This window comes from Parasteatoda tepidariorum, chromosome 10, assembly GCF_982258835.1.
Source record: "Parasteatoda tepidariorum strain Cologne lab strain chromosome 10, Ptep-v5.0, whole genome shotgun sequence".
Lineage (NCBI taxonomy): Eukaryota > Metazoa > Arthropoda > Arachnida > Araneae > Theridiidae > Parasteatoda > Parasteatoda tepidariorum.
The window spans coordinates 61116242-61134381 of NC_141764.1; the positions used below are offsets into that span (position 1 = coordinate 61116242).

The 18140-nt window shown below is 30.7% G+C and overlaps 1 protein-coding gene across 2 annotated transcripts; it reads left to right on the forward strand.

The window, feature by feature from the left end:
• Nucleotides 1–2363: 2363 nt before the first annotated feature.
• On the forward strand, nucleotides 2364–15977 carry LOC147802988 (hemocyanin G chain-like). 2 transcript variants are annotated; one of them, XM_087153948.1, is made up of 9 exons: nucleotides 2364–2587; nucleotides 5575–5792; nucleotides 5879–6084; nucleotides 7365–7761; nucleotides 8813–8941; nucleotides 9051–9185; nucleotides 9952–10138; nucleotides 13475–13698; nucleotides 15710–15977. In XM_087153948.1, exons 1-9 carry the CDS (start codon nucleotides 2392–2394, stop codon nucleotides 15896–15898), a joined length of 1881 nt encoding a protein of 626 aa, XP_087010074.1. In that variant the 5' UTR covers nucleotides 2364–2391; the 3' UTR covers nucleotides 15899–15977. The 2 variants fall into 2 exon arrangements, with proteins under 2 accessions (XP_087010074.1, XP_087010075.1); XM_087153949.1 differs by lacking the exon at nucleotides 15710–15977 and adding an exon at nucleotides 15550–15624.
• The last annotated feature ends 2163 nt before the right edge of the window (nucleotides 15978–18140 follow it).

The window sequence follows — 18140 nt, forward strand, 5'->3', positions numbered from 1 at the left end:
TACTGTTAAAATTTACGGTAAAAACTGTTGGCCCCCTGAGTGCCAGTATTTTTTACCGTAATTTTGCAGTGTATGTCTATAACAATACTTTTCTAAGAATAGGTTTTGCATTTTTTATTGAAACTTACTAACCATTATTATTTTGCAAAAAGTGGGAATTTCAAACAATAAAATTAAAGAACTTTATAATTAATTTTTAGTGTGTACAAAAAATTTAAATTTTTTTAATATTTTTAAAGGAAAACAAACTCTAAATTTCAATTATTGTCTAAAGAAAGAGACTAGTCATAGCGTATAAGCTTGACTATTTATTGTTTTATGTACAATAAAAAAGTTTAACTCAGCCAAACTAAAAACAAGAGGATAACCCTTCCCAGATGTAAAACCTATTATATATTACATATTTCATTATTGTCAAGAACATTTGAAAAAAGAAAAACAACCACGATACCGTTTAAAGTTGCACCATGATATCAGCACTTTAAACAAAAACTACGTAAAAATCTTCTGCACCTTTAATATGGTGCTTAGATTTACCATATGTGAATATAGTTGGAATTAAAAGGTATAGGGTAAGCAACTATAAGATAAATAAACATGCATGGTAATATGGTTTAATTTAACACTATATGGTTTGTAGCAACTTTTCCCGATGTTTTGCCTACCGTTCAACATGCACTAATATTTAACATTTATGTCTTATATTTAGCAGTTATGTTTTGTAATTATGTATATATAAAGGGTTGAAAAATAAAAGTCGCACCATAAAAAACAGCTGCCACATAAAGCTAATAAGTTTAAAATGTTAGCATAACTGTTAATTCTACAGAATTTTTTTTTTTTTTTTTACAGAACAGAAAAACTGTTTAAATACAAACACAAAATTTTTTTTAATTGTTATCCACGCGCTGTAATAAATATCGCTTATTTTTTTTTACAGACTCTTTTATCCTATTTTTTTGCCGATTTGAAGCTCTCTGTTTTACAACCTTATCCTAAATGGTTTAAAAGTGTCAAATCAAATTCTAGTTTTTGCCATACTTTTGCTTAGCGTACGATAACTCTTCCTTTTTTGAAATCATTTTACTATTATTTTCTATACTTTGCTCTTACCTTTCAGAAATTATTTTATGGTTTCGAACATCGTATACATAAAATTGCGATTATTTTCTATACTTGTTTTTACTTTTCAGAAATTATTTCATGGTTTCGAACATCGTATACATAAAATTGCGATTATTTTTTATACTTGGTTTTACTTTTCAGAAATTATTTCATGGTTTCGAACATCGTATACATAAAATTGCGATTATTTTTTATACCTGTTTTTACTTTTCAGAAATTATTTCATGGTTTCGAACACCGTATACATAAAATTGCGATTATTTTCTATACTTGTTTTTACTTTTCAGAAATTATTTCATGGTTTCGAACATCGTATACATAAAATTGCGATTATTTTTTATACCTGTTTTTACTTTTCAGAAATTATTTCATGGTTTCGAACATCGTATACATAAAATTGCGATTATTTTCTATACTTGTTTTTACTTTTCAGAAATTATTTCATGGTTTCGAACATCGTATACATAAAATTGCGATTATTTTTTATACTTGTTTTTACTTTTTAGAAATTATTTTATGGTTCTGAACATCGTATAAAGAAAATTGCGATGCGACTTCATTGTCGAATTGATACTCTACCTGATTATTATATGATGTAAGTTTTCGGATATAATTTATTTTATAGATTTAAAAAAAATAAGATTTTGTTTATTAAAATAACAGTACTTATCTGTTTTAAAAATAGTTCTCCGTTTTTAAATAACACTATTTTCTGTGAAATAAACGATTTCATACTGACATACTAGCTGAAGGTTTTTTTATGTCAATTATTTTATACAAAACATATTTATATTTTTGCATAATAGCCTTGCAGAATATATTATCATCACATTTACTTTCTAAAGAATATGTTATAAAACATAATGATAGAAGAGCATCGAAAGTAAACAGTTTTGAATTCTCAACATAGCAGGTGCAAATGCCTTTTATAATTCAACAAAGATATTTATAATTCTTCCAATATGACTCGTATACTCAAGTATAAACTAGATGATATCTTACTGAGATATTCCATTAAAGAAAAACATTCCAACAGCACCGTAGTCACACCTCGGATTTCCGGTCCCGCCTTATAATCTCCCAATCTATATTCGATAAACCTAGAATTCGAATATCAACAGTCTATTTTCGTTCTAAACTTACAGCTGAATGGAGCACGGGAAAACTTCCCAGAAGACAATATCATGGGAGTCAAGGACCAGTATAAAATCTGCGTCCTGCGGGTGATAGAATGTAGTCCCCAAAGTGCGTTACTGTGACTCCAAGATGACCATTAAGGAAAAGCTTGACAAATTGTTGCCTCTTTTTGAGAAGTTGACCACTCTCACAAGGCATCAGTTGCCCCCAGACCAGAGGGACTCAAGACTTTTGGGAGTTGGAGTCTTGCCCAGAGGAAGCCTTTTCTCATGCTTTCACGAAAAACATTTAAAAGAAGCTACCAAGCTCTTTGAGATTTTATACGGTAAGTTGATTTATTTGATTAAAACGTTAATTTTTAAAAGGCTAATAATCAGAATTTTTACAAGGCTGCCAGATAAATATAGCTTCTTTTCTTATAACACTGAGGAACAAATTTTTTCTTTCTGTTGCATGAGATTTTTTTTTAACAGTTCTTAAGATACTTTCGTATCGTTGATTTCAAATCTATAATCAGTTTCTCTCTCTAAGCTATATTTATTTTTCAAAAAGGACTTTTTTAGTCTATTTTTTGTCGAAATGTACAAATTTAAAAATATTATATGTAACAGGGGTCGTATAAATGTTTCGACAAATTTAAAGGAGAATTAAGTCACATTGTAAAAAACTTTGGGTCAAATTACGATAAAAAGTACCTGTACTCAGAGTGCATGAGTATTATTTACCGTAAAATCACTGAATCACTGCAATAAAATAAAAATTACTTCAAAAACTACGGTATTAGGAGCAACATTTATTTTAGCAAAACTTTAGGAGCAAAACTAATTTAATATTTGATTTTCCTACACCTGAATTAAGGAAGTTCACATGTTTGTATAAATACGATAAAAAATTTGTTCCCTAGTGTAATAATTATTTTTCATATATGTTTATGTATCTTTGATAAGAATGAAGGGAAAAAATAGCTCATTAAAAACCGCAGATTATTATTTAAATTCAGAAGAAGCAATAACTTTTTCGAAATTTGTTGAATCACTAGTGAGGAGAAAGGTATGAGAAAATAAAAACCAATTTGATTGCCTGGTGAATCCTGGAGAAGCTTCTAGCAATCGCCTTTTATTTAATTCCTCTCTGCTTTCTGGAGCAAACGAAACAGGTGTTTTCAGTCCATCCTTCTTTACTAGTGATGCGGTAGAGTTCAAAAGCTCTTTCTTCACTTAAATATTAATCCCCCCTAATGCTTATGTTTTTTCACTCAAACTTATGCAAGGATTCCATAAATACGGGAACATTATGGAACACTGTGTTCAAAAAAATTTTCTTTTATGGTATCTTACCAGTGCAAAAACATGATTTTGGGCCAAATTTCTGAAATTGAGTTTATTATAAAAATTACAATTTCTGTAATTTTAGCTTTCTAAAAATATTTTATTTACGATTCTACTTCAATTATTTGCAAAATTATAGAAGTTTTTGTGTAAGGTGATAACAGTGGATAGACTAATGATTTTAAGACTTTAAATGCATTTATCTCAAAATCAGATTTTTTTTCTCACATTTTACTCTACTTTAAATACGATATCTCATGTTGCTTCTAAAATAATTTTCCAGAATTTTTGTGAGTGTTTATGATTATAGCACACATGTTTTGATTCACAGGCTACAAGAAAAAGTAGAATTTCATTTTTATGCATGTTTTTCGCAAAGACAAGTGCAATTTTTTTAAAAATTTGCTTTCCTTTAATTTCAATGATCCCTAACTCTGTAGTATGTACACTTGCTTTTAAGAAACGACTAATTCAAAATATAGTTGATAGCCTTCTAAATATAATCCTCAAAGTATATTTTGTTTTGGGGAATAGAAATTTTTCGTATATAAAAAAAAAAAAAAATTCGTATTTTTACCTGAAAATGGCTTTTTAAAAATTAAATAATAATAATTTTTATTGCTAACTTAACAAGTTTTTATACATTGTAAAACAAATAAATAAGCTTTTTTTTAGCATTTTAGATTAATATTTAAGAATAAGTTGTTGAAACTAGTCGGATATCCTAATTTAATATTTAGAAAAATATCAAAATAATGCCATTCGTAAAGATTAAAACTTATATATTCTGAAAGGTGCAATAAATAAATCGAACTATTATTTGAAACTTAATGAAATTCATGGAATTTTCAAATGTTTTACAGTGGTTAAACTGTTTAAATTTTAAAAACGAATGATTTTTATGAGTGATGACTGCTTATTTAGGGGGGCGAAAAGATAGCGAATTGAAAATCAATCATACAATTAAACATATGGTTTCTTCTATAAGTTATTAAACTTCGGTTCTGTAGATTTTTGCCTCCTAAAACTTAGCTAAGACAGTTATCAAATTCGGTCTTTTTTTATTTTTGTGCTTTGTGCCATAAGTGTTTAGCTAGTAATATTTGTGATTATTTTGGATTAAATTTCTTATCAAGCAATTTTTATTTTCACTTGAAAAGCACATTTAAACGAATAAATGTTTTTTCTTACCATGCTCAAAGTTATCATGATAAAATTTCCTAATTTTACCACATTTGCTATGTTTTATCACACATTTAAGGATCATAATTTACCGTAAATTTTAAAAAAATCCTTTCCCTTTGTGTTCTTTTTTAATGTTCCCTATTAAGTCAAAAACGTGATAAATTTTGCCATATTGTGGTAGTTTTGACCATACTTATTTTAATCAGTAAACGTAGTTTTGATTTACCTTTTTTTAATGAAAATTTTTGTATTTTAAACTTTTTTATGACGTATTAACAATTCATAACTCTAATAAGCTTACAAACAAAGCATTGAAATAAAAAAACATAGCTATATAAAAGTACCACACGTGCATTGACCATGTATTTCAAATTTACTGAAACTTTAAGTGAAAAAGTTCCTGATGTAAAATTAAAAATCTTTCTCTTGAAAATAGCAAATAGTTGGTAAATGCAATAATTTTATTAAAAGGATGAAATACTTTGTGATACATGGAGAGGAAAACCTCGAAAACTTCCCATGGTTAGCCTAACGGCAAGAGGTTTTTAACTTATGATTTGCCTACCATTGAGGATATTTTATGTCTGCACTGTAGTAGATGTAAGCTGGAAGTAGATTTCGAATGAACCAACTGACTGTACGATGGATCAATCAGGGTCACTTCTTAGGGTCGAAAGCGCTCTATCCATTGAGCCACCGTGGCTTAAAATAATTTCTTCGTAAAAGTGCTCACTAGAAACTAACACTGAGTTTTATTATAGACATTTTTATTCAATTTAATCTAAATTTCCGATTTCAGCTGCCGCCGACTTCGATGACTTCTTGAAATTGGCTACACAAGCTAGACAAATCGTCAATGAAGGACTCTTCGTATACGTTTTGTCTGTGGCTGTAGTGCACAGGGATGACTGCAAAGGAGTCACTTTGCCCCCTATCCAAGAAGTGTTCCCAGATAGATTTGTTCCAGCTGAAACAATCAACTTGGCCCAGAAGGAAGCCAGGAATAAGCCTACAGAAGTAAGAATCAATAAGCCTAAATAATGAGTTTTCAAATTGTTTTGCTGAATTGTGTTTTAAACTAAAATTTTGATTCTTCGCAATAGGATGTGGTTGTTGAAATTGAAGATACTGGCAACATTTTGGAACCCGAATACAAGCTGGCTTATTTCCGTGAAGATATCGGAATTAATGCCCATCATTGGTATTGGCACGTTGTTTATCCAGCCAATTGGAATGAAGATCTAACTGGAAAAATCAAGGATAGGAAGGGAGAACTTTTCTACTACATGCATCAACAGATGTGCGCCAGGTAAATGACACATCCATTAATTTATAAAATTTTATTATCAATGCCTGTATGTAAATAATAATAATAATAATGTATATAATAATTAAATGTAAATAATAATAATGTAGGTAGGTAAGTAGGTACTTTATTTACGTTACATTAAAGCTGCGCAATGGGCTATTGGTGACTGTCTAGGAAACATCCCTGAGGATGATCCGAAGATATGCCATCGCAATTTTGACCCTCTGCAGAGGGGATGGCTTCCTGCTTTGATAGCCCGATGACCTGCGAGCGAAGTCGAGCACTTTACGGTAGAACAGTTTAAGAAAGATAGATACCGCACACCCTCGGTCCCTACTCAGGTTGATCAAAATGATCTCCCAGCCACTTACTGACAGCAGCTTGTGATCCTTGACTTCAGTGTTCTACTGACAACCGTGTCTTTACGATCAAGGACTAATAATAATGAAATGTAATAATAATGTAATGTAATGTAAATAATAATAATAATAATAATGTAATGCAATGTAAATAATAATAATAATAATAATAATAATGTAATGTAATGTAAATAATAATAATAATAATAATAATATTAATAATAATGTGCAATGTAAATATTAATAATAAATTTTAGCTAATTTCTGTAAAATGACTTCGTTACAAGGAAAATTATGTTGAAGAAAATTAAAAGTATGCTTATTTAAAGAAATTATTATGGCATTTACACAGTTTGTCGTGCTATAATAGAATCAATTTCATTTCATGATAGACAGCATAAGCAGGATTTTGTTTAATAATTATTAAAGTCTACTTGAAACATTATTTTTAAATATAAATTGAAGAATAGACGATTGTTGTTCATATCAATTTAGGGATTACAGTCATGAAATATGAGAGATGCGCAAATATAAAACGCTAGGATTTCTAATTCAATTATCCTCTACTCTATTTAAATTAATCTTGCATCAGACCCGCCCTTTTGCATTACGTCTGCGTTGTATAATTAAATACATAAGTTTAAATGCCTAAAAAAACATACAATTGTTGTCCCGTATTTTAATATTGTTTATAGTTGAATATAGATGTTTATATAGTTAATATTGTTTGTAGTTTGCCACAATGCTTGAATCAGAAGTTCCATTAGTCTTAAGAGTTGGATTCAAAACCTCAAAGTAACGGGGGGGGGGGCATTATTGCTAATGTACAGTGGCTGTCATGAAGTAAATAAAAAAAAATGTTTTTATTTAAAAAAAAAGAATTCAAGTATGTTAAAAAACTATTTTACAATTATTTTTCAGATACGACTGCGAAAGACTGTCTAACGGTTTAAACAGAATGGTTCCTTTCCACAACTTCGAAGAGAAACTTGAAGGTTACGCTCCTCACCTGACCTCACTCGTCAGCGGTCTGCACTACGCTTCCAGACCCCAAGGCTTCAGTCTTCGGGATCTCACAGATGTGGATGTACAAGACATGGAAAGATGGAGAGAACGTATCCTTGAAGCTATTGATCTAAAACATGTCCATGATGCTCAAAATAACGAATTGCCTTTGGACGAAACTAATGGCGCGAACATTTTGGGTACCATCATTGAGGCTAGCTCTTCTTCACCAAACAAGGGTTTCTACGGTTCTCTGCACAACTGGGGACACGTCATGATGGCCAGAATGCACGATCCTGATGGCAGATTCCAGGTGCTTTTTTCTGTAGATATTTTAATTGGCCACATAAGTACGAAACAGATCTAGAAAAAGGCATACCACCAGCTAATTCGGAGAGCATCAGAATTTTAGGCGAAATTCCCTGTTTATTATATCGGTACATGAAAGATAATGCGCAGCATACTCCATATGCATTTCTAAATTACAACCGCACTCCATTATCTTCATACATGATATGCGCAGCACTCTGTGTCTTACTCCATTATAATGGCACTTAATTTTATCTCTTATATGATATACCTCAAACCTTCCTTATATCATATACGTTAATGTAAAAACATCCCCACTACAACCTGTTACAGCCCAGGAGGTAAAGGAGGTTAAGGTTCCACAATTTCATGACCAACAGCATGATTGTGACTATGTGGTGGTCAGCATTGCACACATGCCACCATTACTTCCCCGAAAAGCTGGTACCCATCGGTCTGAAGCTGGGTGGGCTTCAAGCCATAATTAGAGATCGAACTCCAGATAGTAATAATGACAGTTCAGAGCTTTAACCACTGAGCTTCAAACTATATAATGTAGCACATACTAAAACCTGTAATCTCTAAGCCTGACTAAGGAATTGTAAGATTATCATAAAATTTAAAGCTAAAAACCTTTTTAAGTACTTTTAGACTTCATGGAGTAATTTTAGCTGTAATGTGATCTTATTTTGTGTTAGATTAAAATTAAGGAAGCACTTCAATTTTATATAACCTGTATATAATAATTGTGCACCTCAAAATTAGATTATCGTTTCTACAACCTAATTCTTTTAAAAATTGGATACCTGCAAGTATAGTTATCGTAGGTAAATAGTGGCATTCAGAAGCCAATCAGGTTCGACACACACGCGTCACGTCAGTTATCCAATTAATTCTGATTTAAATCATGTGGTTAGGCATAGTCACTTCACTTGTTTTCGAGTTGCAAGTACCCAATTTCGAAACATAAATCAATAAGTTGGCTTTCGTATTTATATTTTGATTAGAAAATATTGAAATAAGTAATTAGAAATGTTTTTAATGATATTCTTCAGGAAAATCCAGGTGTAATGAGCGACACTTCAACTTCTCTCCGAGATCCTATTTTCTACAGATGGCATAGATTTGTTGACAACATCTTCCAACAATACAAAGCCACTCTTAAGCCCTACACCAGAGAACAAGTAAGTTAAACTATAAATAGGAAAGTTCCGAAGATTTTCTTGTTATTTGAATTTTATTTCTTTAAGAAATATGTATATTCAATTGTGTTGTACTTTTTGTTTTGTTTAGTTGTCTTTCGCCGGTGTAAAGGTCGTCGGAGCTGAGGTCAAAGCTAAGCAAACTAATGTTGTGACCACATTCATGAAAGATGACGAGCTTGAACTTTCACATGGAATTGACTTCGGAACTGGTCACAAAGTCAAGGTAAAAATATTTAGGTCGAAATTTGAATTATTTTCCTTTTATCAGTATTCCGCTTTCGTAATAGCTTCATCGAATAACGTTGGGCGAAAATGCATAATTCACCAAATCAATAATTTTCTTAAGAGATTCCAACTAATGATTAAAGTAAACAAGTAAAGAGAATCCAACAAATAATGGAATGCATATCATTGATTAGACTCAACTGATTTGAATCAATGGATTCAGATCATTAATTTAACTAAACATTTTATCAGTATTCCGCTTTTCTAATAGTTTTATTGAATAACATTGGGCGAAAATGCATAAGTCACCAAATCAATCATTTTCTTAAGAGATTCCAACTAATGATTAAAGTAAAGAAGTTCCAACAAATAATGTGATGCATATCATTAATTAGACTCAGCTGATTTGAATCAATGGATTCAGTTCAGTATTCCGCTTTCCTAATTGTTTTATTGAATAACGTTGGGCGAAAATAAGTTACCAAATCAATCATTTTCTTAAGAGATTCCAACTAATGGTTAAAGTAAACAAGTAAAGAAGTTCCAACAAATAACGGGATGCATATCATTGATTAGACTCAACTGATTAGAATAAGTGGATTCAGATCATTGATACAACTGATTCGAATCAGATTCAGTTACAAAGATTTGTTGTTTATATTCGAGTAAATACTTAATTAAAAACTATCAAGAGCTTCTATCATATTTTTAATGGATTACATTTCATGCATCTCATTATATTTTTATTCAATAAAATTTTCCAGGTACGTTACCACCATTTGGATCACGAGCCTTTCTCTATCCTCATCAACGTTGATAACACCAGCGGTGCACCAAAACACGCTACCGTCAGAATTTTCTTGGGACCTAAATACGATGAATTGGGCAACCGATTAGTTCCCGATCAACAGCGAAGACTCTTCATTGAATTGGACAAATTCCACAAACAATGTAAATAAAATTTTTCTTTTTATGTCAAAAAATATTTCCCCCCTTGGTTATGTTAATTTGAATTCCTATGTCGAAGAGTTTCTTCTCAAAGTTTGTTAGGTCGAATATTATTCGTTATGGAAAATGAATTTTTTTCTGAAAAATCAAAATGTAAGTTCATTGCAGAGTAAATCTTTTCTATTTAATGCATAATTATTTTTGTCTTACTTTTAAAAATTATCATTGCTGTATTTAGACTTATAGTTAACTATCATTACATACAGTATTATTATTAGTTATTCTTACGTTTTATGACTTTACCTCTAGAGCACCCTTTTAGAATATATTTTCTACTTTTTAGTGCATATATAGCTCTGAACTTGCAATCTCGAAAACTCGATATCTCGTTAGCTTACCTTAAACTTCGTCATATCGAGAATATACTGCATTTAATTTAGGATAATGATCAACTAGGACACAAAGCAAATATATACAGGTAACTAGGAAACAAAGCAAATATATACACCGAAGAGCCATTACATTATGACCACCCTCCATCTATAACAATGGGCTCGCCCAGGTTTTCATGGTTTCTCGCCCAGGAACAATGTTTTCATGGGGCACATTAGGACCCATAATCCTCATAGAACAATCCCTGACGTCTGTAAGCTACTTGAACATAGTTGCAGATCAGGTTCACCTATTCATGGCAACAGTTTTACCTGCGGGGGATGGTGTTTACCAACAGGATAATGCCCCATGTCATAAGGGTCGAATAGTCATGGATTGGTTCGAGGAACATTCCAGTGACTTTCAAGTCATGTCTTGGATCCCAAATTCACCTGACCTTAGTTCAATAGAGCATTTGTGGTCCTACTTGGAAAACCAAATTCGTGCTGCCACGCTACCCCTTCGCAATGTGAGGGAATTGCAGAACCAGTTGGTGAACGCTTGGTACCAGATACCTCAGACTACCTATCAGCACCTTGTGGAATCAATGCCACGGCGGGTGCTAGCAGTTTTGAGGGCTAAAGGTGGTCCTACATGTTATTAGCAGGGTGGTCATAATCTAATGGCTCTAAAGCTAATCTAATGGCTCTAAGATTAAAAAATATTTAAGTTTAAATCGAGTTAATACTACATTACGATTAAACGTTTTTGACTATCTCTCAGTACTATAACTACTATCATGCATTACGTGCTTTAAAATTGTGCTGAATCATAATATTTGAGTTATTTCTTGTGTTACTATTATGAGAACTCTGAATATTTCCGAGAGCTAGAATAATGGTTACCAAATGTATGTCAGTGGACCACTAGCGGGTCACGAAAGAATTGTTTACATCCGCTAAGGAAGTTTTAACGAACGAAGATTTTTGCTTTGGTAACGTTAGAAATATTTATTGACTGATACTAATCCTTTTCCAAAAACTAGACAGTGGTTAGCAAGATTAAATTTCTTCTGCTTGGTGGTTCGTAAGGATTAAGAAATTGGTCACCGCTACCTGATACAATCCTATGAAAATCAGAAGATACAGGGGGTGGACTAAATAATCCATTATTTTGTCTAAATTTTGTTTAATATTTTTAAAGTTATTGCGAAAAATTGTTATACAAAATAACTAGTTTTTTTTTAATGAAAATGCCCATATCTACATTTTTTGCCCATATCTACATCTATGATACATTTTTTGGCACAGGGTGTCAAAAAACATTATTTTCTGCTTGTATTTTATTGTCAGTCTCTCAAATCTCTAAACTTCAGTGATATGTAGGAGAAACTGCATGATCGAAACACTTCTATAGTTATAAAATTCTATAATTATAAGTTATAAAATAATTCACTAAGTATTTTTCGGAGAAATATGAAAAAAAAATGCAATAATATCGAAGTATTTCCATTATTTAGTCTACCCCTTGTATACTGTAATGCATCTTATGCTATAAGCTCTAAAGCACATTAGCTGCTGGAACACGTAACTTAGTACGCAAGTCTTTCGAAACTCTGCAACACGAGGAATTGACTGAAACCTCAACCAATTCAAACCATGTTATCGTTCAAACTGAATCTTCTTAAACTTGATTACACGATACTATGGCTCAACTTGGATAGAATTTCGGTAAAATATAACATCTAATTAAGGCTGCGGATGAATATTATAATTTAAGATACTTATAGCATGACACTTTTTTTCTTTGAGACTTCAGTATGAAATCGGAACTACAAGAAAGCCATTAATATGAAATCTTAAATCAACTTGAATAAAAGCATGGTTAATATAACATTTTATTAAGTTTGAGTATAATTTGCACGATATTATGATTTAAGGAACTTTTCATATATCTTTTGGTCGAACTAATTTCTTTTTTTCAGATTGTAACTTGAACGGAAACATGGTTAAATTTAACATCTTGTTAAGATTACGGATAATTAAAGCAATATTATAATTCAAGGTACTGATAGTATGTCTTATGGTTTAGACATTTGTTTAGATTGTAGCATGAAATCCGAACTATTATGAAATCGGAACTATCGGAACTACAATTATTATGAAATCTTAATCCTTTCAAAGCTATCTATTCTTATAGCTCTTTCATTATTCTTTATGACTTAATAGAGTAATTTTTCAAGAATTCATAAAATGTAATAAGGGAATAAATAAAGTTACAGAAGTTATTAACCAACAAAACTGATTTTGGCTGTTTACATATTTAGTAATAATTGCACGAATATTATTCAATGCTTTTCAACCTTAATGAATTTAATAGGGTACAATATTTTTATTCAGTAAAAGTTTCTAATACTATGCAAAATTCAGTTTATTTGATTTAAGTATTTAATCATATGTTTATTAAAGACTATCGAACAATAGTTCTTTTAACACTGTCGAATAGTTTGTTCATTTAACAAAGTCGAACAATTAGTTCATTTAACACTGTCAAACAATTAGGTCATTTAACACTGTCAAGCAATTAGTTCATTTAACACTGTCGAATAATTAATTCATTTAAAAGCATGGAACAATTACCTCATTTAATAGTATAGAACAGTTTGTTCATTTAACACTGTCGAAAAATTTGCTCATTTAACACTGTCGAACAATTAATTCATTCATCAGTATAGAACAATTAGCTCATTTAACAGTATAGAACAATTAATTCATTTAATACTATCAAACAATTAGTTCATTTTCCACTGTCAAACAATTAATTCATTTAACAGTATAGCACAACTAATTCATTTAACAGTATAGAACAATTAGTTAATTTAACACTGTCGGACAATTAGTTCATTTAACACGGTTGAACAGTACACTGAAAAAATTTGTTTATTTAATACTGTTGAACCTATTTTAGTGACACCAGGAGCCAACCAGATCAGCCGAAACGCTATCGATTCAAGCGTAACTTTGGCTCACACTTACACTTTCAATGAGCTCAGAGCTGGTCAAAGTGGATCTCAAGATGCTAGTGAGTACTGCAGTTGTGGATGGCCCGAACATATGCTCGTTCCCAGAGGTACACACAAAGGCATGGAATACGAACTTTTCGTTATGCTCACTGACTACACTCAAGATAACGTGAGTAGTTTTCTGAAATAGTAGATACAGAAAAGTGGAATGAGCTATATCTAAATCTATATCCACATCTAATTCTAAATATCTATAATAATATCTATACTAATTTCTAAATACAATTCGAATATCTAAATCCATGTCTAATCTACATCTGAATTAACTATGAACCGATGATTCATTCTTAATCTAGACTATACGTTTATTTTGTCGAATTTTGAAATAGTATCTTCTATTTAAGAATATGTCTTAAAATCGGTATTGTTTGCATACTCTGGAAATGCATGGATAATAATATTTGAAAGTTTCTACTCTAAATATCTTTAGTCTCGCAGTGTTCGATCGTTCCCGATCGTTAAGACATGGTTCCCAGCAGATCAAAGAAGTCAAGCATCACTGGCTACGGTCAGTGTGCGGGTGGGTGACCACTTGGATCAGTCTGCGTAGGGACCGAGGGTGTGCTGTATTGGTCCTCGTTAAACTGTTCTACTGTAAAGTGCTCGACTTCGCGTGCAGGTCGTCGGGCTACTGAAGCGGGGGTGCCGTTCCCTCTGCAGAGGATCAAAATTGTGATGACATTTTTTTGGATCATCCTCTGGGGTGTTTCCCAGACCGTGGCCAATAACCCATCGTGCAGCTCTAGTGCGACGTAAATTAACTACAACAACAGCTAAATAACTTTAAACTCTCAATTACCTAAATAACTTTATTTGCGGTTATATTTTTAGTAAAATTTAAGAGAAATTTTTTAAAATTTATGGGTGGAGTGCAGGGAAAATTAACTTTAACGGTAAGGAGGAAATTTGAAAGGCGAAGTGTAAACTATTGGGTGAATTCATCAGACTGATGTTGTCTCTAAAATATGATACAGTAAGCCCAATTATTTGTTTATGTTAAATATTTGTTTATACTTTGATGAAAGAAGATCTTGTAGGTAGTATATCATATTTAAATCATCGTATCAAGTTTTTCTTTGTTCAACTTCATTACGAGCATACTTACTATTTTTTCAAAATTCTAAAACTTTGAAATTCTCTACACTCATTCAATTTACTACAAGAGAACTTTAATTAATATGTTTCGCAGTACGGCTAATTTTTGCATTTTTTTTTTACTTTCTATTTTAGTCTCAAAGAAATAAGGAGGCTTAGCATTGAGGTTATTTAAATAACTGTTTAAAAATCAGCGAAGAAAGAACAATTAAGGAGTTTTAATTAGAATAATTCACTTTAAAAACTCATTTTGGCTAAAATTTCGAAGAAACAAGAGGTTACTCATTCAAGGAACATGAGAAACTAGGATTGTTCAATAAGGTTTAAATAAAACAACCCATAGTAAACTTTCATTTACCTATAATTTCGAAGGAAAAAATAAGAAAAGACATTAAAATTTGACTTACCGTATTCATACATGCCTTCTCTGTATAAGTCTAATATAAATTTTATTAAAAAACACTATATTTTAGTTTTCTAAGAACGCGCATTCTAACTTTACCACAAATGATTAATGCATATGAAGCTACTGAATGAAGTGATAATTTTTAATACAATCAATGATTTTTTTTCACCTAACTTGTTTTATATTAAACAATACTATTATTCATAATTTACAGTTAAAAGAATCTAATATATTAAGACCATTTGTGATGATGCTTTGATTTTATTATGTACCAAATGATTCTTCATCATTTATAAACTGAAGGAGCTAATGTTTAGACCATTTGCAACACTGCTACGTTTTTACAGTATATATATACTATATAATTCTTCGTCATTTACAGCCTGAGGGATATAATAAATCCGCTCGCAATAATGCTATGAATTTATTATATATTTAATGATTCTTTGTCATTTACAGCCTGAAGGAGCTAATAATAAGGCCGTTTGCAATAATGCTATGAATTTATTATATACTTAATGATTATTCCTCATTTGATGCCTAAAGGAGCTAATGTTTAGACCATTTGCAAAAATGCTATGGATTTATCATATACTTAATGATTATTCGTCATTTGCAGCCTGAAGGAGCTAATGTTAAGACTATTTGCAATGATGCTGTCAGCTATTGTGGTGCTAAGGATCAGAAATACCCTGACAAGAAACCCATGGGATTCCCCTTCGACAGGCCTTGCACTGCCTTGACCGCTGCTGAAATCCTGACTGAAAACATGTCTTTGACTCCAGTACAGATCAAGTTCTTGGGTTAAAGTGAAAGTTATTGTAAATAAATTGAAAAATTACTGTACAACTAAGAAAGCAATTTGAATAAAAAATAACTTCAAGGTATTTTGATTTCGTATATTGATATTTGTTTGATGGTCTTTGTATTAAAACAGTAATTGTACTTCAAAAGGGACAAGTGGTTTAATCTATAAAAGAAATGTAATTCAGTTAAAAATATTAAGTGATTGTATTATGGTGCTCATACATTTTATGAAATTAATTATAAATTTGATCAGGAGACGAAGAAAGTTTTGATATCTATACATTTTAACTATCGATGTCACAGCTCGGGGAACTTTTAAACTTTTGTTTCGTCATGAAAAAAAAAGAAAAGCTAGGTAAGTATAAGATCATATAAATTTTTTTATGTACTGGAAGGCTTCCTCGCCGTTACTTTTGTTTTTTTTCTTAAATCCTTATTATTTTTTTAATGAAAAACAAAGATAATTTTTTTAATAAAACATGTAAAATTTTTTAAATTTATGCAAAAAAATTTGTTAACACATTAATCGCAAAGAATAACACTGGGTAACAATTTTTTTGTCGAACTTATATAAATACTTGATCTCGCCTAATTCAAGTGAGGGAGTTTCAAATCTGAAATTAATTTTGCTCTTAAGGCTACAGACCTTTAAAAACATCTAGGGGAGTATGGGCACATCATAGGGATTAAAAATGCACAGGAGCCCATGACCGGAAATGTCATCATACGCTGCTAGGGTCTTTTCTCTATTATAACCTGTTCAAAAATACACGAAGAAACCGTTCATAATAGGCAAGCGGCCCTAACAGCGTATAGCATGGATTCCTGTACAATTTCAATCCTGACGATGTGCCTCAACTACTTCCCTGGAAGTTTGCAACAACATTTACTTGACCCCGTGTTATATAACATTTATATGTTATAACATTTCGACAAAAATATACTAAAAATGCCATATAAAAAAATTTGCAGCTTGGAGAAAAAAAAACCGATTGCAGACTTAAAACCAGTGATATGAAAGTATTTAAGAACTGTTTAAAAATATCAAGCAACAGAAAAAAATTCTATCATAACGCAATCGTAATTAATTTCAACATTAATCAACTGTTCTTAGTAAAAGAAGAAAAATTCAACTTAGCATTTTAAATTCACATAAAAAGCACGTAGCATTACAAACATTTTCAAATAAATAGAAATTTCGAAAAAAAAATCAAATAAGAAAATCGTCTTTCAGCGCAAAAAAGTTTTATCTTAAAGTTGCATTAATGTGGAATCCAGAACAGTCGCATGGTATTTTTTACTTGTTTAAATAGTCAATAATTTTTTGATTGATTAAATGTGAAATTTTTTATTTAATCATATTTTTTATTTATTCTATGAATATTTTTTTACTTAATATTGTAATTTCAAGTTTTTAAGCCTCACAGTATTTTCATAGCAAAACAAAATGCAGCCTATAGTTGCAATTGATTGATCTATAGGCTGCATTTGCAATTGATTGATCCAAAACAGCAATTTGATGCATATGATGAATAGATACAAATAAAATGATGCTCGAATCTGAACAAAATTAAATTATATTAAAGTAAAATTAAAAAAATCATTATTGTTTTTTTTTGCATTAATTTATAACAAGCAGCAGAAAAAATTATTCAATCAGTTTGACACAATGATTTGTATTTTATGAAAATATAAAAGCTAAAAATAAATCATATCAAATTCGAAGTAAAAATATTTATTGACGAATTATGGTTAAAAAAAATTACTAAAATTTAAAAAATATTGTTAGATTTTTTTCTTCATATTTTTGAATCAAATTATAATTTAATTTTATTAAAGACATTAAGTAAAAAAAATAAAAAAGAGACAAGAAATAATGAGGTTAACAGGATCAGAATAAAAGAAAATGGAGTTATAAAAGATTATGAGGTGCAAAGCGTTTAACACAACATATATTACTGCATCTCTCGGATGAAAGAGTGTTTGATTTTATTTTTAAAAAAGTGTTATAAACATTTGATGAATAATTTATCGCAATCAAAGTATAAGCCTGATGAAAAGTATCGAATGAAACTAAAAGTTAGTCACTGCTTTGTCTATTAATTTAATAACATGTGAAACTATCCTGTTTCTTTTAATACTTAAATTTCACTCTCTAGTGCTCTGAGAAAAAAAGGATGTTACCAGCTACCTGATTAGCCTAAAATTACTTTGTTTCTGGCTTTATGGGAATACCAAAAAAT

Excerpts from the sequence above, each read along its gene's own strand:
- LOC147802988 (XM_087153948.1), top strand. The coding sequence starts at position 2,392 with ATGACCATTAAGGAAAAGCTTGACAAATTGTTGCCTCTTTTTGAGAAG. Across the intron at positions 2,588-5,574 it reads GCTCTTTGAGATTTTATACG|CTGCCGCCGACTTCGATGAC; the intron begins GTAAGTTGATTT and ends TTCCGATTTCAG. Across the intron at positions 8,942-9,050 it reads AGCCCTACACCAGAGAACAA|TTGTCTTTCGCCGGTGTAAA; the intron begins GTAAGTTAAACT and ends TGTTTTGTTTAG.